This window comes from Echiichthys vipera, assembly GCF_963691815.1.
Source record: "Echiichthys vipera genome assembly, chromosome: 12".
In the NCBI taxonomy this organism is placed as follows: Eukaryota; Metazoa; Chordata; class Actinopteri; order Perciformes; family Trachinidae; genus Echiichthys; species Echiichthys vipera.
The window spans coordinates 15,212,388-15,240,275 of record NC_139837.1 but is presented as its reverse complement, the minus strand read 5'-3'; the positions used below and the strand labels follow the sequence as shown (position 1 = coordinate 15,240,275).

The following is a 27,888-nucleotide window of genomic DNA, read 5'->3' as shown; positions in this document are numbered from 1 at the left end:
GCATCACTGTAATTTGAATATTAACTGAATATCCTCCTCATTTACAGTCTGTGGCTATTTTAGTTGCCATTTGTCAGTGCGGTCCTACTCATCAGATGAGCAACACTCTGCTCAACTGAATTTCTGAGTTTTGTTGGGAGCTGAAGTGACACACTATTGGAGCTTCACATTGTCCGCACAGTTAAAGGGAAAACTTGTTAAACGTTTTCTGTCACTCTGGGGGAGATTTCTGAAGAATCTCTTTCTCATCTTTGCTATGTCACGAAGAGAGCAATTTTCTAACAGAAGGTTTGCGTTAACAAAATGGTTATATTACACTTGAGTCAAACTAGTGACTAAAAATCATGACGAGCCTCTGCTGCTTTGTTTTATCCATCTCTACAGTTACAGTACATCATACTGGACCAGCACGTGAAAGCTTTTCTTGTCAGAGACATGAGTGAAACAGTTAATGCTGGGGAATCTGCTGTAGGAACTGAGCTGGTCAACAAAGGGACCACTGGGTGGCAGCACTTGTTCATGGCGTTGTATTAAAACGCTTTCAGCTCAAGGGGATGCAGTACTGAACCATATATTTTAATTTATACACCCTGAAGTATCGAAAATGTTGTATTGTTTTATAAAATAGGTCTGGTTTCAGTAGCAGTTTACAACTTCTTAAGATCATACTTGATGATGTGAAGATTGGAGTATGTGATGCCCAGGTGTAAGTTGATATAAGTTTTTATTTAAATCTCCTGGACCTGGACGAATGAGAACATTCACAGGCTTATTTAAATCTCGCATAGCAGTAAGATACTCTAATAACATCCCTGTGATATAAAGCCACAAGAGCTTCATTTTGCAGTGATATTTGTGTAGTGTCTCTAACAGCTGTTATCTCTTTTCTCGTGCATGAAGCTGGCAGCGGTTGAGATAATGTCTTTGTGATGAAGAGGTTTGTGTGGGTGAGAGAGAAATAAAGAGTTAACCGTGTCCGGCCTCTGCAGCCTGTGATTGGCCCGCAGCTGCAGCGCTGGGACGGACAACAAGTCTCCGCTCTGTGCGCACTCTGGAAAAGTCACTTGGTGGACGAAGCGGACTACACAAGATAGACTTGAGTTCAAAAAGAAAACAGCATATGAGACTTTTCTTGTGATTCATGGAAGTATTCGGTTTTATTTGACCTCTGAAACCGTTATTTTATCTCGGAGACAAGCGCGTGCTGGTCCGTTAGAGGTCGGTGAAAAGTCGACTGTCACTTTTTGATTCATGGACTCAACACGGACTTTAGCTAAAAGCATTTCTGTCAACGGGCTGACACAAGGTTGACTTCATTCATTTCATATCCAGGTATGTGACCGACCTTTTTATACTGCTCTTTCCTCCTTGTTGTTTTTTAAAATGTTCCTATTTAATTACACGCTTACACAAGCTACAAGTTTGCAGCATCAGTGATAACTTTACTGTTTTCATGAACAGCATGCTACTCAAGATCTCGGTTAAGTTAGCTATTTGAATACTAAGCCGACATATACACTACCTTTGATATTACATTTACCAGAGCTTCTTGTTACAAGAACCCTTAAAGTATGTCTACCCCAATGTGAAGCCCCAGACAGACCCCCAAACCTGAGACCGAATGTAGTTTGACTGAATTATCTCTCACACACATTATGTGATAGCGCTGTTGTTAATGTATTGTTATTATGGAACTTATATTGGTTTTCTTTGTTAAATATTGACATTATACTTGCTTGATTTGGGGTTCATTTTAGCCCCCAGAATGAGAGATCAAGTTTATCCAGCCACAAAAAGTCTTTTAGTTTAACTTGTTGAGTTGCTATTAATGTACCGCCATTGATATTACTTGTGTATGTCATGCTATATTTCATGTAAAAAAGAAAGGAATGGGGTTTTTTATAATCATTGTAAGTGAATTTGGCTTGAGCAAGAAATATTTCTTCTCTCAATCCTCTGATGTCCCAATGGAGAATAATGTATGCATATGCCCTGTGTCACTGTGAGCATGTGTCTTTCAGATTTAGGGGACATGAAGTTGTCTTTGGAAAGTATGGGTGTCCTGAAGATTGTGCTGTTCATCTTTGAGGCTGTGTTACTGACCGACTGTGCAAGAGGTAGGAGCTGCTTCATGAATGTTGTTACTAAGAAAAATGTGTGTTTTTAACCTGGAAGGTAACGGCCAGAGTCAGAGCTCATTATAAGTAAGGTTGACTGGCTTGTTTCTTTTGAGCATGAAGAAAGTCTCAGTTGGCTCTTAACATTTTCACACCGAGAAGTAAGAGACGGAAAACTAAGACCTAAAAAAAATCTCTTAACCGGGCCCAAAATCAACACAGGGCAGGGGAATGAGAGGGGGCAAGCCAACCCCTACCCCCAGTGTGTGTGTCTGTGTGTGTGTGTGTGTGTGTGCACACATTCACTACAGCTAAACCAAACAAACATCATCCATCAGCTTCCCAGGGTAAAGGAACACAAGTCAGTTTAAGAGTCCAGCTCTCCCGCGGCTGGCCAAGGGACCGTCTCACATCAGCCTGGGTATGTGTGTTTATGCATGCACGTGTGTGTGCTTGTGTGTGTATATGTGTGTGTGTTCATGACTGAAACACCAAGAGGAAAGTAGACCTCAGTCTGACCACAATTCACTGCGCTGTTTATTGTTCCACTATCAATACTTTTCTTTATGAAGACAACTTACAGTGAGCTTGTCAACAAGTCATGAATAACTGTCGAGGCAATTTTTATGATTTCATCCACCATCGCTGACTACTGAACCGTGTCTGATGCAATCCAGCAGCATGAGTCAAAGAATGAGGCAAAACTTGAAACTACACTTTAATGAGAGAAATCTGAAAGCCAGACACATTTCCCCGGAAGACCATGCACTGGCAAAGTAGGCACTGTAGCGCTCACTTTCTTCTCCAGCTCAGCATAGAAGTGAATTCAAGAGGCGTCTGATAGGTATAATACCTGCATGTGGCTATCAGGGCTCAAGGTAGGGTGCAGGAAGAGGTGGGCGGCAGTTTAGAGGGGGAGATTAGATCTGTGATTCTGCAGACAATGCCTTATTCACAGTATGGCAGCCGTGCCTCCACGGCACGACTAAACCAAAAGTAAACAAGAAGTGAAGGCTAAATAAGATTAGACAGGCAATTTTGTATGTTTACAGACTAACAGATGTCCGTGAAGGAAAAATCCAAAGGGGAATCCGATGGGATGGCGGAGAGTGGAGGTTCAATGGATTTGATGGCAGACAAAAGGAAGAATTTACAGCCTGTTTTTCATAATTTTTCTGAAAGTGGTTGCAGATGCAGAGGCAGATAGACTTATCAGCAGATATGTAATTGGCAGTGAGAGGATTTTGAATGATGCGTGACAATCTGTGGAGAATAAATATCCCTCAGCAGCAGTGATACAGTGAGTTCTGTGTAACTGTCCAACAACAGCTTGACTCTGACAACCTGTGAAATACAGTCGGGGTTTGACTCTAAACTTTTGCTGTTTTAGTGCAGAAAAGCTGTAAGCTGTAAAACTGCTCCTGTAATAAAATGTAACAACGTATGGTGACATCTTTGACAAATGTAAATTAAATAAGAAAAGACAGGCTCCCTTTAACTTAAGTGTTAAACAGTAAAAAACACATTGGTAGCGTTATTTTACTGCCGTTATCTGAACCTTTAAAGCAACACGCCAGAAGACAGTAAGTTTGGATGAACGATTTTAGGCCTGTTGCTGTCAGTCATCAGGGACATCTGACCCTGGACCCCCTGCCCACACGGACATATGGACCCTCCCTCTCTCCGCTGCTACGATTTTGCGACTGGCCAAGCAAGAATTATTTCTTAAGACCCCCCATAGGAATCCCTGCACTTCCTCCAGCCCAGCGCCTTCTTTCCTCCTCCCTCGACCACCCCCAGCAGCTGGAGGAGGTGCTCAGTGATGTGTCCCAGCAGAGCCTGTAATGTGGCGACAGACCCGGGGACCACTGGGCTCCACTAACTGAGGAATGCAGCAGCCTGGACATATGGATCTGCAGAAATGCACCCTGGGAGAAACCGAGAGGCACCAGGTGTTCCCGTTGTGCACCGGGACTAGCTAACAATGATCTGATTTTGATACATTTTTAATTAGAAACAGGCATCTAATACAGTTTGTGCATGTATGTGCTTTATTTCCTGTATTCTAACACCACTGGTTTGCTTCACCTCTGGAGCCGCCTGGGGAAGTTTAGAGCATACAAACTGCTTTGCAACCTTGTTGGAAAATATACATTTTATAGCAGAGTTACATCATGGTCACAAAACAAGAAGGTACTATGAGATAAACTGTATGCCAAGGGCTTTTAAAATCAGCAGGCTTTTTGGCTCTGAGGCAATTTTCCATTTCCTTTAACCGTAATGAGGCTAGTTTCTCAGTAACCAAATGCCCCAATTCCTCTTATTTTTTTAAATAGCTCCTGAATAGTAAGGAGGTGTAACAGTGGCTTGTGGCCCAAGCTGGTGAGATTAGAAGATAGAAAGAATTGAGCTCAGCTGTGTAGCATGTTTTTTCACATTCCTTGAAACTCGCACTTAACTGCCTCATTCAGGTCTTGGAAATAAAATCAGTTTCATGTTACGTTTTGTTTTTCAGCCCACACCAAACAGTAGAATTCAAGGGAAGTCAAACATCCTTCGTCTTCTACGTCAACTCTATTCTGTGCGACTGTTCAACGCATCACCTCCAATTTTCTGTTTTCCAAACCAGACACTGCCTGCCACCCTTTTTTTTACACTTCCCCCTTATTTTTCTCTGCTTCTTACTGCATTTCCTCCCAATTATTACCAGTGTAAAGTCAAAGGAAGTAAGTTAAGTTAATTTGCAGTCGTTAAAACGAGGCATGAGCTGACCTCTCAGCTCTCTGTACCCCCTATTTACAGAGTCTGGGTCCATTTGTGGAGAACAATGGATGGATTATTATGTGTGCAGGTCCCACAGGTTGGACAGGGCAGCAGTAATTTATTTTAAACACTCCTCATCCCTGTAGACCCGACTTATTTGCCATCTATTAGGACTCACAGTAGACGGGGGACTCGCTTTACTGAGGCGCTGCCATTTAGAGGTGCGTGAGAAGAAGTTACGAGAGTGAATGAGTGCTGCTTGTGTGCGTCTGAATACATTCGTGTGTGTTTTATTAAGCAGGCTGAAATTACCCTGAGAAAAGTCATGATAATGAGACATCCAAGGCGCTGGGCAATTTGTAAAACCTCAGAGGTATACCAACAACTGTTCCCGCTCAGCCTCTTTCTCCACTAAACCAGGTGGAAATAATATTCCTCCTCCTACGATCCCTCTGTTTCTATCAAGGAAATAATGTTACCACCATTCGAGCAATCCATGTTCCTCATCTATCAGCATACACTGCTGACCCTGTCGGTTGTCTCGTTGAGAGAAATGTGTCAGACTTCACCCCTCTGAGGGGAAAGAAAGGAAAGGGCTGTAGCTGTGATAAGTAGTCATAATGGAGGTCAGTTGGTGTTTACTTTAGCAGGGTCATATAATCCCTGTGAGCAACACTCCCCTCATTGACTGACTTTAATGGCCACTTCAATTAGCATTCATGTGGAATTTCAACAAGGCATTGTCTACTTTCAGTGTTTGTCATTTTCAGCTGTATGCTAATGCTTCAATGCACACGAGGGGAATTTTATTTTCTTCCTTTTTTGTTGTTTTTTAGAAAATCCTATTGAATCATATGAAGGTGTGTGTGTGTGTCTGTGTGTGTGTGTCTGTGTGTACAATGCTCATTAGTTTGTTTGGGCAGTTGGCTCTAGGAGTGTTTTCAGACCACACACACTCTTCCTGCTGGCTGAATGGATTTGGGTTCAGTTAAATAGAATTCCTTTTTCTCCCGTTAACCTTCGCAAAACACACGGAGCCGCTCAAAGTGCACACAGAGGTTCCAGGCGTTCACCATTCAGATGATAATCGACTTTATGCGCTTCCCTGGTCTGACTTGCAGGATTTACCAGACGTATGAATAACACATTTTTGCTAATTGAAAGCTGTTTGGTGTTAAATAAGTATCTGATGATAGTGGACACTGTTTAGACACCACAGTGCAGGCTGCTGTGTTACACCCTTGGCCAGAGAGAGAGTGGACTGAGCGGCTGGAAGCGAGCCTGTAGGTGGGGGTGAGGGTCCGCCTCGCTGGAACCTTACAAGTGACCTTACAATAACATTTCAGCTCCACAGTGGGAAGTGTTTGTCTTGCGCAACCCCTCTTTCTAAGCCTCCTTCATTTCTCCAGTCCCGCTCTGTTTTCTCCTTTTCTTTTGAGTCGTGGAGAGAGACGCCCCCCTTCTCCTTCTCCTCCTCCTCTTTCCTCTCCCACCTCCTCACCGTTTTGTGCTCCACAGCTGTTCACTCACTTTTTACTAAGTGAAATGATGAGATTTCAATTGCTCTCCTCTTTCACCCCTCAACAGGAGAAGCCGGTTTTGTTTTCCTGTATATCCGAACTTGAGGATTTATGAATCGGACCATGAGTCTGCGTACAGCTGCAGGCAGGTGGTGCAGAAGCAAAACTTTTCTTCCACTTTTTCCTTTCTTTCTCCCTGCTTCTTCGTGTCTTTCCTCTCGCGTTGTTGCATCTTCTGCCCTCTCCCCGGTGTACCATGACAACCTTTTGTTATGTTAGGAAAAAACACTGTATTTATGTGATGGTGGCCTTGAGGATGTTGCTTGGACTGAGCAGGTTTGGACAAGCTCAACAGTTGTCATTGTGGTGTTAGTGAATAAAAGAGGGATTCAAACTGCAGAAATATTATCTGCCCATTTTACTGTGTGTGCGTGTGTGCTGTACTTGCCACAGCCTGCTTGAATCAGTGCTGTTGTAGCCTCATACTGACTTATCAGAATACCAAATCAGGCATCCAGGAGGTACCTGTTGCATATGCCGTGATGATGAGCTCCCTGTCTGTGCCATCAAGTCTTTCATTGTTTTCCTTCTGTTTATGATTTTTGGAAGCAGTCGGGTGTTAGTCATCCTTATAACCTGATATCAGGCATCACTTTTCTGCCTTTGTTTTGTTTTTTGCTATCTCCTCCTGTCTCTGGGGGTTATAGAAATCACTTGTTCTGACAAAACTACACACACACACACACACACACACACACACACACACACACACACACACACACACACACACACACACATACACACACACACACACATACACACACACACACACACACACACATACACATACACATACACATACACTAACCCTGCCATAATGCAGTTAAAAGGTTGATTGAAAGTTATGGTGGTGGCAACAACGATGGCTGGCTGAGCTAGAAGAAAGCAGAGCCAGGGGACAGCTGGGATAACGAGCTCTGAATGAGGCCTCTGCTGACTTCGACACACACCCCGTACCCTCCCTCCAGTTACTTCCATCGTCCCCTCCTCGATCCCCCTCTTTCAGTTCACCTCGGATGAGCTTCAATGAGACCCCACATGGCTTTGTGGCTTTTTCACTTCCACTTTGTTTTTCATTAGCGATTCTTTTGAGCGACCTCGAAAAAGTCTTTGGGCATTGTCCCCATTGAATGTGATTTAAAAAGAGTCTGGTCTGGGTGATCGCTTGTCACAGTATGTCAAAACAGGAGTTTTCATCGCGAGCAGATAAGTTGTCATGATGGGTTTGGTTTGCACCCATTTGCAGCAGCTCAACACTGGAGGTGAGGCGGGGAGGCAAAGAGGCCCTGATTTTTCATTCAGGGGACTTCTGTAATGACTGGAAAAATATGTCCCTGCTTTGACTTGAAAAGTGAAGTGGGACAAGGGAGGAAAAATCATTCCAGGAGCAAAGAGTATAATCTGTCATATTTTATAGCAGAGCTACTGCTGTCCCAGACTGGAATTCTGCACCATGCAGTGAAACTGATTTGATTTCCTCATGCACATGGATGAGAGTATGGGCCTTGGATCAACCCCCAACCTGGATGTACTTGGAGTAAGAGGCTTGGCAGATGGGGGCACTGCTCCATTCATACAATTATTTTGTGTTCAGATAGAGAATATTAGCTGAACCGACTGTTCTTTTTGTTTATTTTTAGCCGTGCTAGCGGTGAGACCCTAGGGATGGCAATGTCAGCTTGTCTGTGGGTTTGTGAGTCGATTCCACTTTGGTCCAGACTGAAATATCTCAACAACTATTTGATGGGTTTTCATGAAATGCGGTGATCCTCTGACTTTTCCAATTACCATGAGGTTGACATTTGTGGAGTGTAATATCTTTGACATTTGGTGCAGATATTCAAGGTCCCTAGAAGAAGTTAAATTTTATTGACTTTGCTAATCCTCAATTTTTTCTTATAGCGCCACCAGCAGGTCAAATCTTTTACTTCTTCAGTGAAATATCTCAACATCTAACAAGGGGATTTAATGATGTGACAGAAGTCCTTGCAGCAGGACATTTATTCTGGTCATCAGCCGCCTGTTCCTGTACCTGTCACCTTGATAAAAGGACTGTACAGCTCAGTGTGGACAGTTGATTAATAAAGAGAGACAGCCAGACTGGCAGACAGAGATGAGATGGATACAGGGCAGTGACCTTTATGCAGCAAAGTAGTAAGGTGAACTGGGAAAGCATTGAACAAATTGTCACTGTGAAAGGGCGAGTACCACATCGTAATGACAGGCTCAACAGTTCCCCGGTGACAGATTGATTTCAGACAATATTCCTGGATTGTCAAGAGGCCCAATTGCTGTCAGTGAGAGCTTTGCCAGTTCCTCCACCCCGTCCTTCTGTCTCGCCTTGCCTCTCCCCCCTTTCTCCCCACTCTGTCTCCTCTCTGTCTCACCCGCCTTTCTCTGTCCCTCACCCACTCCTCTCCTAGCCTCTCCCTCCCTCCTGCTCGGGTCTGAATCGCTCCATTCTGCCCAAACACTCCAGCTACATCGCAGTCTGTCAATGGCCCTCTCCTGAAAAGACCTTGTTGACAAAGGCGCTGGTGTAAAGTGCTTCCCAGTGTCATGGAGATTGGCTGAGCCTCAGACTGTACGCCAGTGTAGGGTTCCTGGAGACGGAGAAATGAGGGGCGCTCAGTGCCAGGCACGGCCATCATCATCGTCATCATCACACAGATGTGACCACAACACACGCTGAGACACACACTGGTCCACCGGTGACAGCATGTCTGGCTCAAAATGATCTTGTTTACAGCCTCTGTGCTTCTCTGCCTGTCAGTAGAACATCAGACCAACGCAGAGCAAAAGTGGCTCGACTTAATAAGACATCTGTATCTCATTCAGCACCTCCAGACTGGACTCCGACTGTGTCAACTGTACACAACGAGCCAGGTTAGTAGGTAGTTTTTCCCACTGTGGAATGCAGGAAGGTTGGAGGAGTAGGAGGCGTGCAGGGAGTGGCAGGATGCACTTCGCTGTTGTCTGATGGAGGCCATGAAACAACATAAACAGAGTTCTCGTTATGTGGAGACAGTGCAACATACCATCAGGGTTTACAGTACGCTCTGGAGCAGTGGTTCCCGGGTTTTTAACGAAGCAGTGTCTGTGAGTGTCCCATCGTCATCGGTTGCATATACAGTCTATAGGATAGATCTGTGGTACCAACTAAAAAGTGCCTGAAGAACAGAAAGCTTGCATCAAGTGCTCACTGCAATTAATATTTATTTAACTCCTTGCATGGCTGCTTTTACTCAACATTAAACATTAGAAAATGTGGCTTTTTCTTAGATGTAAAAGGGGATTTTATAAGAGATAATGTTTATATCCCTTGAAAAAAAAGCCTCAAGTCAGGCCACTGAAACTTGGGTATCATATCAGCACAGTCTCACTCTGTTTTTTGTTTTTGTTTAGTATATGAATCATTTTTGAGGCCTAAAAATGTAAAACTATTAAGTAATTTGTAAGAAAGGGAATTAGAACAGTGGTTCCCAAACATTTTGTCCTGCAGACCCTTAGAATAAAACAGTGTCTCCTTGTGGCCTCTAATCTCAGTTAATGGTCTTAGTTTTTACATGGATTGTGTGCAGTTCAACCAAACAATGGGTTTTCCTTCTCACATTATATTATTTGGAGGATTATACACAAGAAAAAGCAACACACATTTGAGAAAAGATAAACATTATCATATTCTTTTGTAAAATAAACTTGACTCTGTCCTTTATCAATGTAACCTTTTTGGGACCTTTTAGATAAAACGTGGGATCCATTTGAGGGTACCAAGCCCTAGGCTGGAAACCACTGGATTAGAGTAACATCTTGAAACATAAATACTTTTTTCCTGCTTCCCTGTTCTGATCTCATGTCCCCTCAGGAAGATGTTGAGCTCTGGAGGAAGAAGTATGCGGATACCAAAGCAAGGCCTTAAATCTGTAACAACCTTTGTTTTCTGTGGCATGAGGACTGCAGTATAAACTTTCTATCTAAACTTCCATTTCTGTGTGTGTTTTTGAGGGAGAATAAGAGACAATGCACAGGCGGCCCAGAGCAACACGTGTCAGCGTTCACACAACGTCACTTTCAGTACCAAGTGGTTGGTCCATCTCCAAACTTATGAGACAGACGCTGATAAACAGGTGCTCGTTGGTGCCCCGCTCTGCACTGGAGAGAGAGGTCTGTTTGAGTGTGTCATGTGGCTGAGGCTGAGCCCGGGCCAGGGAGTGGGGTGTGAGATTGTTGGGATTCCTGGTTACTGCCGCCTGGGCCCACCTAATCCCCCTCCACTCCCCCATGCAGCCCTCCTCTCCTTATGAGCTGTGTGTTAAAGGAGGCCTCTCTGCCATCTTAGCCTCTGCTCCCTGCCACTCTCTAAATCAACCATCCTCTGTTTCACCCTCACCCTACTTCTCCCTCCTTGGCTTGACTTTCTTTCTCTTCCCTCCTCTGACCCCTCGTTCTCTGTCTCTGTCTGGTCGTTTTCTGCCTTCCTTGCCTCCCTCCCGTCGCCTCTTTCCTGATAAGTGGCCCTAAGGACACACTCAGCCCCTGTGTGTGCACCGGGCCTTAGCCTAATGGAGTGAGATAAAGCGACTAGAGTGCCACTCACTGTGCTCTCTTTATGACGGGGCAAGATCAGTGAATTACTGACTCACACTTGCATAGAGAGTTATGCCACTGAATTAATGTGTTAGTGTATTTACTTAGAGTATTCTTTTATTTGATGTACAATTCCCACAGCAACCGAATGATTGAATGTTGTATGGTTTTCATGGGAAACTTCTCAGTCAGTCAGCTATTACTTCAAGATATTTGACCACCAAGTTTTTTAACAATAATCTTTTTTGTTTTATATCCTTTTTAACATTTTTTATTGAGAGAAAACATTATTTTCTTTTTTTAGTCATTCCCTCCTTGAAGTGAACACACACCAGAAAGAGGTAAAAATGATTGGCAATATTCTATATTTTTGTTATTGTCAACAAATCCCATGAGAAGACTAAAACCAACATTGCGTTTTTCAATTTCTCAATACTTTCTAACTTCTTCCCTGTCTGTGGCTCTCAGACTCAAGCTAAATGTTTCCTACCGATGAAAAAACAATATTCACAAGTATATTGTTAAATATTTTAAAAAAGGCTCTGTTATTTCCTAAATTGTAAATTTTAGTGAATGTTATTAACTGTATTCATTCATTCATTCATTCATTCATTCATTCATCTTCAACCGCTTGTCCATTTAATGTAGTGACTGTTTGTGGCAGCAGGATGGTGTATTTGGGATGACTCAAACTAAAGTACAGCCCCCATGTTTACGGTAATGAAGAAACATGTCACCAAGTGCAGTGTATTTTAAATAGTCATTCCAGACTCTTTTTAAACCATCATTTCAGTGTTGGTTTTGTTTTTTGTTGACAATAAGTAAAATGTAAAATATTGTCAGTCGTACTCTTTAAAAACACACAAAAAAAAGTACAATATAAAATGAGCAAAAGAGAAGAATGACTAAAACTCAAGCATTCACCCCAATAAAGACAGCTAGTCAATGGAGTACTAGCGTGTAAAATAACGACTACTTTCAAACCTCTCTGTGCAGTCATAGACCAGGTAAAAAGAGTGGAAACTGTTCCACAGCAGCTCGTATACACTGTCCAGTAAGAAGACCAAATGGCCACTCCAAAAACATTATATGAAAGGCCTCTATTAATCCAAGCTGACGACTTTTAAGGGCTTCATACTTTTCCAGGCTTGTGGAAGTATGGAAAAGCATGGAGTCTTTGGAAAATCCTGAATGAAAAGGTGCTTTTCATATAATCAAGGTATCAATAACATATAAAATGGAGGATTTCTCCCAGTAAATTGTAAATGGCTGAGGCATTAAGTCACCTGCATCCTCATGTGTCTTGTCAGTTTAGTTAGTAGATGATAATATAATAAGAAGAAACTTTATTTATATAGCACCTTTCAAGTGACACAGTTACAAAGTGCCTTACAAACCGAGAGCACATTTAAAACAGAGGAAATTAACTGACAGCTGACAAACAAGACACAGAATAAAACCATTTTATGGCTTAAACAATAACGTCGCCTGATGAAAGTGCCTGAAACATAAAATGTAATAAATTAGTGCACAATGGAGCCCTGCGGTGGGCAAGCTATTTATGTGTTTATTTCCAAAACAAAAGCAACTCTGGCTAATTATATGGCTTTAAAAAAATAAAATAAAGGTTAATGTTTCATTTCATAATATTGCATAGCTTTTCCATTATGTTTGTTTTAATATTCAGAAACACAACATCTCTTCAGTTTATTGACAAACAAACAAATATTTCTGTCTAACTTTTTGGGTGGAGCTACAGATGACAGTAAGGAGTCTACACACACACACACACACACACACACACACACACACACACACACACACACACACACAGACGGAGGCAGCTGGGGCCCAGAGACGGCAGTCAAGTTTAATGAAATATAGCAGCTTAGAGTTCAAAGGCTCCACAGTAGGGCCTGTTAAGAGTATGCCGCGTGATGGAGATGTTTCCAGAAGCTTTATGACGCTGGAGTAATTTCTCTCCGTTTCTTTCTTCTTCTTTTGATGAAAGGTCGGCGGGAGCCTGTTGTTCAGGGGCCATTAGTGAAGGAAACAGATTGACTGCAATGAAGCAGCAGCGATGTTATTCCAGTGATTCTGCTTTAATCTAATAGATCGACCAGAGCATCTTATTCTCTTTACCTCTTTCTTTATATTCCACCCCCTCTCTGGTCTCTCATGTCACCTAATAGCTCCTCCCGTACCATTCCCACCACCGAAGCAGTTGCTATTCAGCCCACATCAGATGGTGCCGAAGAAAGAGCCATTGTCCCGGCTGGTCTTAACCCGCTCTTATCTATTGATTGGAAAAAGGAGAAGGGAAAATAACAGGTATTGATTACCACACTGGGTGAAGTTGCTGGGCAGGACGTCTGGAAGGGTAAGAAAAGACGGCATTCTTCACCCTCTGCTGCCCCGCTGCTGTCAGAACAGCCAACGCCACTCCACGTATCCCGTCCCCTTTCACCCTTTCACTGCTCCCCTCCTCCCTCACCTCACCTCCTTTCTTGATTTGCCAAGGTACCCCCCTCCCCACCCACCTCCTTTCTCTCTCACTGTTTTATGCCGATTTTATCTCAGCTTGTGAAATGTATAGCCAAACGCAGCAGCAGGCTCTGAACAGAAGCTCTGGCCTTTCACACACTCCTCGAGCTGCGCAGTCTGCCTCACCTCTCGCCTTCACCCAACCCCTCCAGTCTCAAGTAAAATCACAGACTCTGGATTTGGTTTCTAGCTTTTTTTCCCCTTCTTGTGTTCCTTGAACTTACTTTTCTCCATCCGTTTTTACTGATTTGTGTTGTGCAAGTGCTCCTGAGGTTTTAAGAGAAGCATGATGGAAGATTTCCCTGGAAGCACAGGCTCCATTTAACCTCCTCTGTTATGTTAGAGGTCTGTTTGCTCTTGTACGGTCTGCTGATCTAACACAGTGCTGCTGAGTAGGAGGACGCATTCTCCAGCTTCTATCTGTCTTTCTGCCTCTTATCCTTTATGTAAATAGTGCATATTGAAGACACATTCACTCAGATCAGTGTTTATCTAAGTAATGAATCGCTACAGTCTGGCAGTGTCCAAAAGCCTTTTGAAATTCTTGCAGTTGGCTGGAGATTAAGGAGCAAATCCTTTTTATTAGAAAATGTTTACAGTGTTGTAGATCCCGTATTGAGCAGACAGTGTTGCGTGCATTATCAAGTTGTTCTCATTGCGGTTGGTTAAGTTCCAGGTGTTCGCTATTGGAGCGGCTTTCAGCAGCCAAGCCCACCCTTTATTGACATGTTTGCAATGACTAGAAAGACCAAGGCACTTTGTATGCACATCATTACAAATCCACAGGTGTTTTGTAAAAGAAAATAAATGAGGAGAGAGGTGCCAGCACATCTGAACCTTGCTCAAGTCGGGCAGCCTTTGTAGTTTGTTTTTCTTTATTCCTTCTTTCTAACATATTTCCCTCCGCGGATGCCTGCACATCAGATCAGCAGCTCATTAACCCGCTCACAAGGTTTCGTAAAAATGGCTATATTTAGTCTGAATTACAAGAATGCTTCTATTGAATGTGCCCCTTTCTCTTAAAATAATCCATCACCAAATTGAGCAAAGAAAAACAGAGCTAATTCTGAAAGTCGCCAGGCCTCCTCCTCCTCTTCCTGCGCTATGAAAGATTCCTTTCACACATGCAGCTCGGCTATAATAAGGAGCACCGTACCAACGCTGCAAAATGGGAAAGCCCACATGGTCATGGGTATCATTTTTCCATTTACAGAGCAGTTTAAAATTCTGACAATTTGAGTAAATGCTCTAAAACGCTCACCAGTTTGTCATAAATCGGGTAGATTCCCTTCCATCACAGCCTCAGTGAAGGACCATAATGCTTAGCTCAGTAACCAGAAGAGAAACAAACAGCAGAGAAAAGTGTAGCTATGCATCTTACAATAAAGCAGATAAGGCAACGTTTTTTCCATTTTTTTCTTATTTACACAGGGCCTCCGTGTAGTAGTATTTGAGCTTTCAACTCCAAGGTTAAGAGAACCTGTCCTTGAGAAGGAGGAGGAGAGTTCCTATTGAAGAAAGGATGGTGGTCATGCACACAGCACAAATCCTCATTAAGTTATTCAGACAGTGTCCTTGATTTCAGCACCTCTTCATGCCCCTACTTCAAAGTGTTTTTTTAAGAGTGGAGATGGAGGGAGGAAATCATTTGTTGCACATTCCTTTTTCAGTCGTCTTGAATAAGTTCAAGATCACATAGACCCTTCACAATTAAAGAAATAGTTATTCAGAATATTTCAGAGAGTTAGCTCAACATAAAGCCATTTCATCATATAAATGGGAAAAAAGCATTAGTGCTGAGAAGCTTAAAAGGACATTTAAAGAAGTCCTTCATCCCTCTTTTATCCAGTTGAAGCCAGGAGTTGAGTATATGTCAAATGTCCTGCAAACAGCACTTCAGAGGTTTTGTAGTGCACCGTTGAAAAGAGAATTCAGATGTCCCGCTGTCTCCTTTAATTTTCTCAAGAAGAATGTAACTCTAGAAATGTTCTTCCAGCTCTCAGAAATCTTTGTTTGACAGAATCAGTGCCTGTGCTGGGTCAATGGGTTCTGACATTGCTTCAGCTAAACCTTTGACATGAATCAGTGCCTTGTTTTTGTATGTCACTTCCCTCCATTAATCCAGAAGGAGCATTTGGCTTGAGGGACCATAAGTCAGGAGAGATAACTGAAGCCTATTTGTTCAAGATTTGGCAGAAACAAATTTATGTTTTTTCAAGGCGATCTGGTCTTTTATGGATCAATTCAGTCCATATGAGCTTCTAGCAGCCCCAAGCCAACCCTGTGACCTGCTTGTATTCCTAAAGCAGAGTCTGTGGAGTCAGAGACTGAACAGTGAATGCCTCTGTTCTGCTTTTCTGGTAACAGAGGAGTGAGATATGGGCCAGCTGACAACAGCCAAAAAAGACTGCGGTCGCGTTTTCTCCACAGACATAAACAATGACACTTCCAATTTCCTGTGCATGCTGTGGACCAGGAAAGGCCATCCACAGAGAGGAAGGCAAACTCTGAGTTTGTGTTCATGCATGGTTGACCAAGACATAGAAACAAAAAGGGAAGGAGGTTTTCATTGGTTTTTACGCTCACAAGTGTCACTTTTTCCAGTCAGTGTTGTGACAGGACTTTTAAATCTTTTCTTTTTTTCCCCAGAAAATATGAGTCCAGCTTTTTTAGCAGCAAAGGTCAGCCGCCCAACAGTACAGATGTTGTACCTGTGGCTGACATACATCTGTTGGCAATGTGATGAATAAAACGGCCAGATGGAGTTACCTGTGTCACCTTCCCCCACTGCAGCCCCATCAGCATAATAATCTTGTTTACCATATGTGCGAAATGCACGAAAGGAATGTGATTGTGTGTGTGTTTGAGCGTGTGTGTATGTGTTGGGAGAGGCCATGTGTACTTACCCTCCCCATTGTTTTTACTGCTACCAGACCGGCCATTTGTTCGGAGGCGCAGGCTGTGTACTTTTAGGGGCTGTTGCAGCTATAGGGTTTGGTTGCATTTCCTCCCTCTCTTTCACTCCCCCAATCTCCTGTTTCTCTTCGGTGTCTCGTCTGCTCAGCAATTCAGGGTTTTGTTTAGTTTTTGGTGGTGGTGGTGGTGGGGTGGGCGGGTGATTTAGTTGAACGCCTGGTGCTGTGCGAGCAGCAGTGCAGGCCTCCTAACACCATCACAGGGTGTTTCGGCCCGCTCCACTTCACCAGATCTGAGGGAGCAGACCTGAGCCAATTAAGAGCCGGGAGAACAGGCTGCTGTCCGTCTCACTGCGACCCGCCCCCTTCATCGCTTTGATCTCTTGCACGCAAAAACCAGAGCCAGAACACTTTACCCTCTCTGTGCAGCCAGTGGATGTCCAATTATTACAATCTGGTTTCAACGTTTCTGGGTAATCAGACAAAAAGATGACAAATTACCTCTATCTCATTCCATCTGCCCACATCCAAGCTTTTTATAGAGCTGTTTTTTTTCAGGGGGAATCAGGATTTTTTTTCCTTTGCTGATCCCAATACACTTCTGTTAGCCAAGCTGCCCACTCTCTAAAATGTTTTTGCAGTGTCACTGAATTAATAAGCCCATTACATTTTGTAATATTTCTGAAATGGTTGGACGTGAAGGAGGCACATCATTGACTATAACTGCTGAAACTTACAATACCAGCTTCCTGCTCAATCAGGCTTATCTCATAAAGTCATGTTTCCACTGATGCACCCCATTGTTTAACCTGACACTTGTGAGGTGAGCTTCTTCCATCTAAGGAAGTTTGGTGGTTTTCATTTGAACTTTAATGTATACTTTTAATGTATGAGGATCAGTAGTTCCCAAACTGGTGAAAGAAGAAAAAAAATTTTGATTCAAAATTTAGTCTTGACCTTGGAAACAGCAGTTGGCAAAACAGTTTCACCTTAAGCAGCTGCTCAAGAGCTTTTGATGGAATTATACGATCTTCATTAGCTGATGGAGTTTTCCAGATGTCATGAAAATATACGTACTTGTTCGAATTTCCATATGAGCACTTTAAGGACTTGGCTTAAAGTTTAGAATAAAGCTCCAGAGCAGCTACTGAATGGAGCTTGTGGAGAGATTTTTCTGCCATCTAGAAAAAAACAGTTATGCCATGAATTGCATCGTTATTTTTGTTCTAAACTTTGCTCTTGTTTTCTTGTGATTTTGTGTGAATTGTACCTCTAAAGATGTTTAAAAACGGAACTAGAAGAGGTACGCAAACTGTGACGAGGGTTTGCAAGTCGACATTGCATTGTTTAAAAGTGTCATAGGTCAAAAACGCTGTGAGTCACTGGTCTAGATGATGTTTAACTGAAATATAATCTAAGAAAATTGGCATCAGCCTCTGAAACCCATTTTCAGTGTTGTTGTCGGCTGCGGATTTAAACACATCATTTGTATTCCTTTTGCGAAACCATATTAAGGTTTTCAAAAATTGGTTTCACAGACTTCACTATTATTGTGTTTGTGTGTCCTCAGGACCTCCACGGGTGTCTGAGAAGGTCGCTCACAGACAGATGGCCCGGCTCGGGAGTGCCATTAAGCTGCCGTGTCCAGTGGAAGGAGACCCACCTCCCCTCATAATGTGGACCAAAGATGGACGCAACATCCACAGCGGCTGGATCCGTTTCCGTATCCTCCGCATGGGCCTGAAGATCAAGGAGGTGGAGGCAGACGACACGGGGACCTACATCTGCAAAGCCACCAATGGCTTTGGCAGCGTGAACATCAACTATACCCTCATCGTCATCGGTGAGTCCAGGTGGAGTTGTGCGTATCAAACTAGAGAGTTTGTATGACTGGTTGCTCTGCAGATTCCTGAGATGAGATCATTGAGGGTTGTAAAATGTGTCACTCTTGTTAAAAGTTTAAACTCCATTCAGAATCTATAAAACATGAAGTCTGGTAACTAAATCCAGAGACCGCGGCTGTGAGTCGCTCTACTGATTTGTACGATCAGACTGCATCATCTTCCTCTGTGGCGATTTTTTTCCCCAAGCCGTATCTCTAATACTTTCCTGCAGTCAGAAATCTCACCACAGTTCAAATGTTAAAAGACAGCATCACTCACAGAGGTCAAGGTCTAAAACAAGTGGATTTATGGAGATTTAGTGGTTGATCCTCTCATCTATTGTATGTGTTACAGCCCCTACCTCTCCCTGCCCAAAGTCAACAGCGGCATGGGATATTGTTTCATACTACTTCATCCTCTGTGACTCAATTGGATCTCAAGCTTTTCCTTTTTCCTTAGGCTACACTCTGCAGAGGCAGGAGGTCTGCAGCTCCGCAATAAGAAACACATTCAGTGTAATCTGGCTGGTTTGTCTTCAGACTCTCACACAGCTCTTGAATGCGGCCTGGAGGATTAAGCCACAATTTGACCTAGTGTGTTATTTGTTTGTGCATGTGCATACAGTGCATTTCCTCTGCGCTAGAGCAGAGCATGATGAATGAGCAGAGTGAAGCGTGAAGGCTGTGTTTAGTCTAATTACTCTAAGATGCCTAATTAGGGCCAGGGTCTCTGCGCTCTCTCTCTCTCGCTCACAGGAGGAGTTGCAGCTCTGGTCTTGTGACAGCCAGGCTTCAGAAGAAGAGCCATAATCAGGCAGATGTGAAAAACACAGAGCACTTCAGAAGGCAGTGCTTTTTTTGTAGTAAAGCATGCACATGAGTTAGGAATAGTCTGGACCAAAGTTTATTTTAGGGTCCCCCTCAATATGAAGTTGCCAGTGAGTTCAAAGAGAGGGTGTCTGCTGATTGTGCTAAAATGAAAGGTTGGAGATGAAGGCACGGAGCCAGCTATAATGTCAAGGTTCATACTACAGTTGTGCTATATAGTATCAAAGTCAGACATGGCTGTGTCTGTGTCTGCATCCCACTTAAAGGCCATTCTGAGTTTTTATGTAAACTAAACGCATATTTGTGGAACACGTTCAAAATCAATCATGTGATGGATGACAACCAGCATGTCATTTCAAGTTTGTTTCAAGGCTCTGTTGATTGGAGACTGTCACAATCATGTATTTTTGATGTGAAGGAGTAGGTCTATTTAATGTTTTTCCACAGCACAGTGTAAATGTAGATTCTTTCAAGTGGGAAGTAGAGTCACTGTGAATAGAAACAAAAAAGAAAAAAGCAGCATCCCGCTGTTATTTGACATGATGTAGAAACTAAATGAAATAAACTAGGAAAAGGCAAAGTTTTATGTGTGCTTATTGTTGAAAATATTTAAAGAGACCGAATAATATTAAAAAATCTATAAGGTGTTAGTTTCTATAGGTGCCTGTAAGCTGAAAAAGAGCTTGCACAAACATAAGAAAATACAAACTAGGGATAAATAAGGGTCTGCAAAAGGTTTCCCTGACCACCAAGCTCTTTAAACATGAGATTTTAAATAAACACTGTACATGCACATGGAATTTCTGTTGATTTAAAGCTGAGACATATTGAATGGTGATTTTGATAAATTAAAGCCACATACACTCACACACGCACACATACAGATAAAGGAAACACACACACACAATTAGCCAATTCATCTTGGTGATAGATAACAACTTTTCCCCTGCTGTGTGTTTATGTGACGGATAATTTGTCTGGTTTGGCTTCTGCTGCACTGTGACTGAGTGAGAATGAAGACTTCAATGAAGACTGAAACTGGCAGGGATTCGCTGGGAGATCAGTTCAACCTGACTGCATTTGTTGCTCCCACTTGGTCATTATGTTAGGAAGAAAATACCATTTGAAGTTCAGTCATAAGTCTTTCTCAGAAGCATATTTCTGTGAGAATTCTATCAGTGTTTTTTCCCTTTATGGAGATACCTAAAGACTTTCTGGCCTGGCTCTTGATCCTGATCTGGGTTGTTCCATTTCCTAGTTGTCCTCTATTGGAGTTGAGTGCGTGACAGACGGACTCTGGACACTCAACAGCCAGTCTGCAACTTACAAGAACACCCCCTCCCCTCTTTCTGCTCTCTTGTCCATCATCCCATTAGGCACTGGCAAGCCGTCCCTACAGCGTTTGTTTTTATAGATAATTGTTCCATCAGAGCTGCATTGCATTCTGGGTGCCTTTTTGCTCAAAAGATTAGGGGGCCTCATTGTCAAAATACTTGGAGGATTGAAATCAGCCAAATAGTTCGTAATTATCATGAGTAACACTTTCCATTAACGTCGGACAACCTAATTGTTAGCCATTTGCATTTAGTTGCATGCAGTTACCGGAGTGATCTGCTGGGAGGCCTATTATACTGCTCAAAAAGATCAGAGGGGAGAGATTATTTATTTGATATACTGTAAATGAGGGGTAACTATCGGCGTAGCTCCACATACAGTATCCGTCAATTGTCTGTTATTATTTTTACTAGATCACAGAGTGAATAAGTAAGAGAAGCGACTGCAGTCGGTTACAGTGCCGGTCAGTGGGAGAAGGGTCGACGGAATCCTGGCAGCTGCTGAAGTTCAAGACACAACGTGGAGAGCATAACTTTTCAAACATCGCCTGGGACACAGCGAAGAAGCCAAGCAGAAGAAAGACAGTAAGATGAAGAGACAGTGAAGACATGGAGTGAGATTGGAAGTGAGAGGGTGAGGGGTTTTGCAGAGTGATGTAAGGAGGAGGGAGGGGGGGTTCCACTTCGGCTGGAGAGATATCCCTCCTCCCATCTGCCAGCGGACAGCCTGTCCTCCCCTGAGCTATCTGAAGAATCTGGTCAGTCAGTGCAACATGGCGCCTCCTCAATCCTTCCAGCTGGCTGTTTGGGCCCTGTTTGGGGTGGTCTCTTGACAACTGGCCCCATCACCTCCCAGCAACCCCCACCAGGACACGCTGATGACGCAGCAGCTTCTCCATCCTCAGCTGCTCAGTCTACAGTAGGCTTCATATAAGCATTAACATGGGATTGTCATATTAACATTTACAGGATTCGATTTTAATGTTTATGTCTGCACAGATAATATATTACAGGGCTAATACAGGGCTGGCGGCGCTCATTATTTCTACACAGAGATTTTGGCTCTCACAGCACATTTTTTCATTTCGCTCCTCTCTGGAGACGTCGTCAGGCCAACTGTTGGATAAACTGCCCCGTGTGTGACTGATCACATGTGGTAGCTGTTTGGAGATTTCCAGAGTGTGATGCAAGGCCACTGCGCATAACTTTCCCTGGACATTACAATGTCCCCAACAACATCTGGAGCTCATTGTGACCTCAAATCATCAGGCCTTTTCCTGTGATTCAGCTGGCACAGGAGGCCGGGGGAGAGAGTGTGTAGTGACCTGTTTCCTGTGGCTGGATTTGTGAATGAAGTGGAAGGGGATGGCGTCAGACCCTAAACACTGTAGCAAGACCATGAATGGATTTAGGTTGCATGGAAGGAGGCTGATTGCATTTTAAACAATTTGATACTTCCACTTGCACAAGCATGCACATGAATCATGATTCTTGTGATTGAATTTCCGTTTACAAAACAAACCTTTGATTTCATGCAGTACATAAAGTATAAGGACTTTTGTTTGATCACTGATTCCATAATAAGTTGCAGCTTTTACTTATGTTCCAGTACACAAGTAGGGCCTCTAAGTTTTTTAGAGGCCACTCAGTCACTCTTCATTTATTGCATATTTTATTTTTCAATCTTCCAAAAATAACAATCATATGGTAGCCATAACTCACCCCTGTCTGCAGTCTAGTGAGCCAATATTGAGCAAAGACAATAGTGGCAAGGAATAGCGTTAATAGGACCGACATATAAAGGGTGCCATTGTTCCCTAGAATTGCCTTTAAGTAGAGAGGAAATAGATTCAGGAAAAAAAAAAGTCAAAAAGAAAACCCCGGCAGTGTGGGACCGTGTTCTGTTTGGATTGGGAGGTTCAGGAACCAGGAGGAATGTGGAGAGCCCAAGTGAGCAACAGAGAAATATTTCTTCCACTGGAGGCTGTTTTTTAAAGGAATGGGTTATTATAGTTGGCCCGTTAAACCCCTTCAAATAGCCATGACATCATGGCTGGGCTTGGTGCTGCAGGGGACAAACAAAGGAGGGTTTGTACCCGGAGAACCCTAGAGAGCTTTGAGGGTTTCGGGGGGACTCTGAGGGAGGCAGAACGAGGGGGTTAGAAGTCACATCTGGCCTCTTTACCTGACCCAATCAAACCCTGAGAGGGAATTAAATGTGCCAAACTACATCTAGAAAAATCCAACTTGAGGCTGCACTGAACTTGAAATCAAACGAGGTACAAAAGGTACAGAACTGGCTGTTAGTTTTTCCATTTTGCATTGTTATTAAAACATACAGTTTATCTTTGTTATTGTGTCCATCTTTCCCTTGAATTATGGTTTCTACGTTTGTTAGCAATGCTAAGAATGACTTAGACAAGTATGTCTAATTTGAAATGACAGCTCAGCAGTATCATATGAAATATTGAACAGCAGCCCTTCTTCAATAATCATCTGCTTAATGTCTTTTCCTGCACAGAGTGGCAGATATTGGCGAGGAACCCAATCTGCTCTGTTAATTCGTCTATGCTTAACTCGAAAAGCCGATATGCATCACAAACTGTCGATTAGGTTTCACTCATTATATTTTCTCTAAGCCCTGCCTTAGCTCCGCTGCATGATGTCAGTCGATGACATAAACTCCACAGCTGTCTCCTGGAACTCGGCTTATGAAAACTGATCATATTACCTCCAAATGCTACAGAGTATGACCCGAGCATGCACCCCGCTCAGGGGAGCCTATCTATAAATGCTAAATTTACTCAGATAGAGCCAAGAACACTTTGCTGGGCCTGTGTGGTGTTGTGTCGCTACCATAAGAGCTGTGATGGTGGCACTGTTAACGGAATTCTAATGGCAAATTATTAAAAGCTTTAAAAGTAGAAATACAATATCGTAGTGTGCACTGTGCCATACAAATTAAAAATGCACTTATATTTGTCTTTTATAAAGCTTGAGGTTGATAATAAATTACTCTTCACTGTTTCAGATTAATGTCAATTTAAAATACATACGTATAATCCTGTGCCTTTATCTTCACTGCAAATGAACACCTTGCTGTTTTGTTTGAACTGAACTGTTGTCCTACTGTCTTAACAGATGACTCAGGTTCTGATAAAACTGGACCTGGGGCCGCTGATGGAGCAGAGTCCGACCTGGGCACTGATGGCTTGTCAGAAAAACTTGGTAAGAGCTCTTCTGGCATGCTGTCAGAGCTGTAGTGGTAAATTAATCAGACCATACTTATATGATATATTATAGGATATATTTTTCCTCCGTCAGCTCAAGTCATGAATCCCCTGATTAATAAAGTAACTGTTTCCTCTTCTGTCCCATAAAGTTCGTCCTCGCTTCACCCAGCCTGCTAAGATGAGAAAACGGGTGATAGCTCGTCCTGTTGGCAGCTCAGTGCGGCTCAAATGCACGGCCAGTGGAAATCCTCGCCCGGACATCGTGTGGCTGAAGGACGACAGACCCCTGACGGAGCAGGAGGTAGGCGAGGGCCGTCAGAAGAAGTGGACTCTGAGTCTGAAGAACCTGACACCAGAACACAGCGGCAGATACACCTGCAGGGTCTCTAATCGGGCCGGGGAAATCAACGCCACATACAAAGTTGAGGTCATACGTGAGTATCCCACAGAGAGGGTGAGCTGTACGCATACCAAACATATTCACCTGGAAATATTAGTGCTTACAGATAAGGCCCAGGTGATTCATTTAAATGATTTCTGCTGTTTGTGTGGATCATTTTAGTGATCTTTTACACATTGCTCAGGAAATAAAAGCAGAGTAATTGTTGTGATAATGATTTCGACCGAGGAAGAACTGTAACCTTTAAAAAATCTTCTCTGATCTACTTATTCCTGATGTCTGATTGCGATCAGCCGGCCTTATTCATATCCTTGCTGCATGGATGAATGTGTTTGTGTAATCATGTATATGAGAAGCATATTGAGGAAGCAGGCTTGAGACTGAGGGCTTGTGCCCTGGTGTTTGCACAGGGGAGAGAGAGAGAGAGAGAGAGAGACTGTTTGACTCAGAGACCCTCCACCCAATCTGGAGCTGATTAAAGTCCAGCTGTCTGCCAGACCCTCTGCCCCCCCTTTCCCCCTTCCCATGAGAAATGTGTGCTGTACAACCAGGAGCAAAGACAGAGAGGAAACTAATCACACATACTTCTTGTGTTACATGTGGTATTCCTCCCTCTCTGTCAATTATGAGTTCTAAGCCTGAGGCTAATAACTGTATGGATAACTTAGACCTCTTCTTTCTGCAGAAGGGCAGCCATGTCAAAAAAAATGTCTGTGTGTCTTAACAATTTTTCTCTGTTTTTCTTTGCAGAAAGGACAAACTCCAAGCCTGTTTTGACGGGCACTCACCCGGTCAACACAACGGTGGACTTCGGAGGCACCACATCTTTCCAGTGCAAAGTGAGGAGTGACGTTAAGCCGGTCATTCAGTGGCTCAAACGCGTGGAGTCTAACGAGGAGAGTCGCTACAACTCCACCATCGAGGTGGGAGACCACCGATTTGTGGTGCTGCCCACGGGGGAGGTGTGGTCACGACCCGACGGCTCCTACCTCAACAAGCTGCTCATTACCCGTGCCAAGGAGGAGGACGCTGGCATGTACATCTGCTTAGGCGCCAACACCATGGGCTACAGCTTCCGCAGCGCCTTCCTCACTGTGCTGCCAGGTGAGGCCTGGGGACTGTCACAGCAGCAGGCAGTGTTATAAACTAATCAGTAGCTTGGGCAAGGATCTGTGCTGTCAGTCTGTATGTTTGATGTGGTTGTTTATTTTTTAGGAATCTGAATTAGTGCACATAACACAATATTATCAGAGGACTGTCAAACTGAAATGAAAGGGAGACTACATACATGTCAGCAAAACGTGCTAATTAGGACAAGTGGCAACAAAGCAATGTTAACGAGCACAAATGTTTTGTTGTGACCTGTTTTATATCCGTGTTTGATATGTGGACTTGTTTTATTCTCCACCAAATAAATGAAAACCTCACTGTACTCCAAATACTGAAGAAAAAAGAAGGCTGGGATTGCCTCCACTTGGCTCTGAGACCTTTCCCCAATACGTGAAATCTAGCGGTCACATGCTCTAACATACAAGCGCGAGAACAGAGAAACTAAGGGTGACTTCATTCTCGGCTCAGGACGCCATTACTTCATTATATCATTGCATAGCAAATATTTGTTCGTTGTTATATAAAGTTCTGAATGTCGAGTAAAGCTATTTTAAGCATTTAAGAGCTGAAATGATTCGTCCATTAATCAATTAGTCAAATGAAAATAATCAACAATTATGATTATGGATTGAAAATGTAAGTGTTGTTGTGCAAAAATGTGTTTGCTGTTTTTTGCTTCACAAAAGTTTTTCAGTTTTTAGTGTTCAGTGTCTTTGTAAATTAAACATATTTGAAGCGACAACTCAAGCTCCACTCACTAGACTTCCTACATCATCACATGACCAAAGTATGGATCCTCGGTTCGAAGGCTTTGTTGTTCGAACCTTTTATTGACAAACTGCTAAAATAAATAAAAATAAATAACAGATACATTTATTGTGAAAAGGATCAACTATTTCAGGCTTCAAGCACTTAAGCACCTAAAAAAGTCTTTAAAACATTGAAGAGTTGAAAACTCTTTACAACACTGAGCTGAAAACCTGATTTTCTATTGTACCTCTTCTTTTGCAGACACAAAGCCTCCCATCACGCCCATGTTCCCGCCAGCCTCCAGCTCCCTCCCCTGGCCTGTCATCATTGGCATCCCTGCTGGAATAGTGTTCATCTTTGGCACCGTGCTGCTGTGGTTCTGCCAGAGCAGAAAGCACTGTCCCCCTCCCAGCGCTCCAGCCACGTCTGCACAGGTACTGCAGAGCTCCCATCGGCTGCCGTATCGAGAGCGGGAAAGAGGTTGCATGGTTCCTTCCTCCAGCTCCTCCAGCCCAGAGAAAGACTGCATGAGCGCCATGAACTATGAGGAGTACCTGGCACAGCAGCAGCTCCTCCTCACCCAGGGAGGACCAACAATCCCTCCTAAAATCTACCCCAAGATCTACACTGACATTCACACACACACTCACTCCCACGTGGACGGTAAAGTACATCAGCATCAACACATTCATTTTCAGTGTTAGCCTTAGTGCCAAATATCCCCCACTAACTGCTCCAGTATCTCTGAGGGACAATGAGCTGTGGACTGAACAGCAGCTCCTGAGCATTAAAGACTCTTTTCATAGCTGGACATTGTTGGGAGAGTGTGCGTGTGGGGAAAAAAAGTGGCCAGTGATACACACCTTGTGTTTTTACATCCAAAACTTCCATATTTGGTGCTTATTTTTTTACCTGTCGAGAGTCTCACACCACTAAAACGATCCATTAACCCTTGTTGTGCACTTAAAACAAAAAAGGACAAGGACATTTTTGGGTGTGAGTTTAGTCGCAGCCATTCAGGCGAGCTGAAACGCCTTCCTCAGCAGCTGAATTTTGCATTTTCCTACTTGTTGCTGGAAATGGAGGATAGGTTTTACTTTTCAGTTATTCAGCTGTTGGAGCGCAGCGGCTCCGTATGTTCTGCCTGGTAATGAAGATGAAAATGGTACTCAAGATTTACAAAAGGGCTGGTTTTGTGCCCTACTCAGGTAGTCCTTTTGTTTGTTAAAGATGCATAATGTTTGGAATGCTGACCACTATCCTCTATACTCGCTCCCATCCCTTACGTTTGTTCCTGGTAAAAGTGATAGCGAGTAGTCTGGTAAGTTTTTAAAGCCTTTTTACGGCATGCAAACCTTGCCTGAGACTGCAAGGGATGGAGGAATTGTTTCCATGTTAACTGAACTGATATTAATTTTTTTTACAGTAGGTTCTCATCATCAGTCGACCAGCAGAGGATGCCACCATATCCAACCACAGTATATGAAGCTGTAGTCATTTATAATCAAATTGAGTCATGAATATTTAATTTATTTTGCTAAAAGAAATGTATCAAAAGTTTATTTTTCAGAGTAAGGCATTTTGCATATCTATGTAATGTTATTAAAGTTTATTATTGTTGTGTATAGTACATTTTCAGTACTTTGTCACTCAGTTTAATCACATGTAGTTCATGCCAATATGTAGGTATTTCTGTATGTAATTGGTTGTACTTGACAATCTTGTATGATGTATTCTGTTCAAAGCTCAAAAACTAAATCATCTAAAGTTTGATGGTTTGGTAGTTTGATTAAATGACCTGAAACGAATTAGTCAAACGATCAGTCCATGAACAAAGAAACTGCA

At 43.0% G+C, this 27,888-nt stretch overlaps 1 protein-coding gene across 1 annotated transcript; it reads left to right on the top strand.

The window, feature by feature from the left end:
• The first annotated feature begins 1,080 nt into the window (after window positions 1–1,080).
• Window positions 1,081–27,616, top strand: LOC310954374 (fibroblast growth factor receptor-like 1). Its single transcript, XM_083923808.1, has 7 exons — window positions 1,081–1,332; window positions 2,022–2,117; window positions 18,077–18,349; window positions 23,692–23,778; window positions 23,933–24,217; window positions 24,934–25,287; window positions 26,305–27,616. Exons 2-7 carry the CDS (start codon window positions 2,033–2,035, stop codon window positions 26,745–26,747), a joined length of 1,527 nt encoding a protein of 508 aa, XP_083779934.1. The 5' UTR covers window positions 1,081–1,332; window positions 2,022–2,032; the 3' UTR covers window positions 26,748–27,616.
• The last annotated feature ends 272 nt before the right edge of the window (window positions 27,617–27,888 follow it).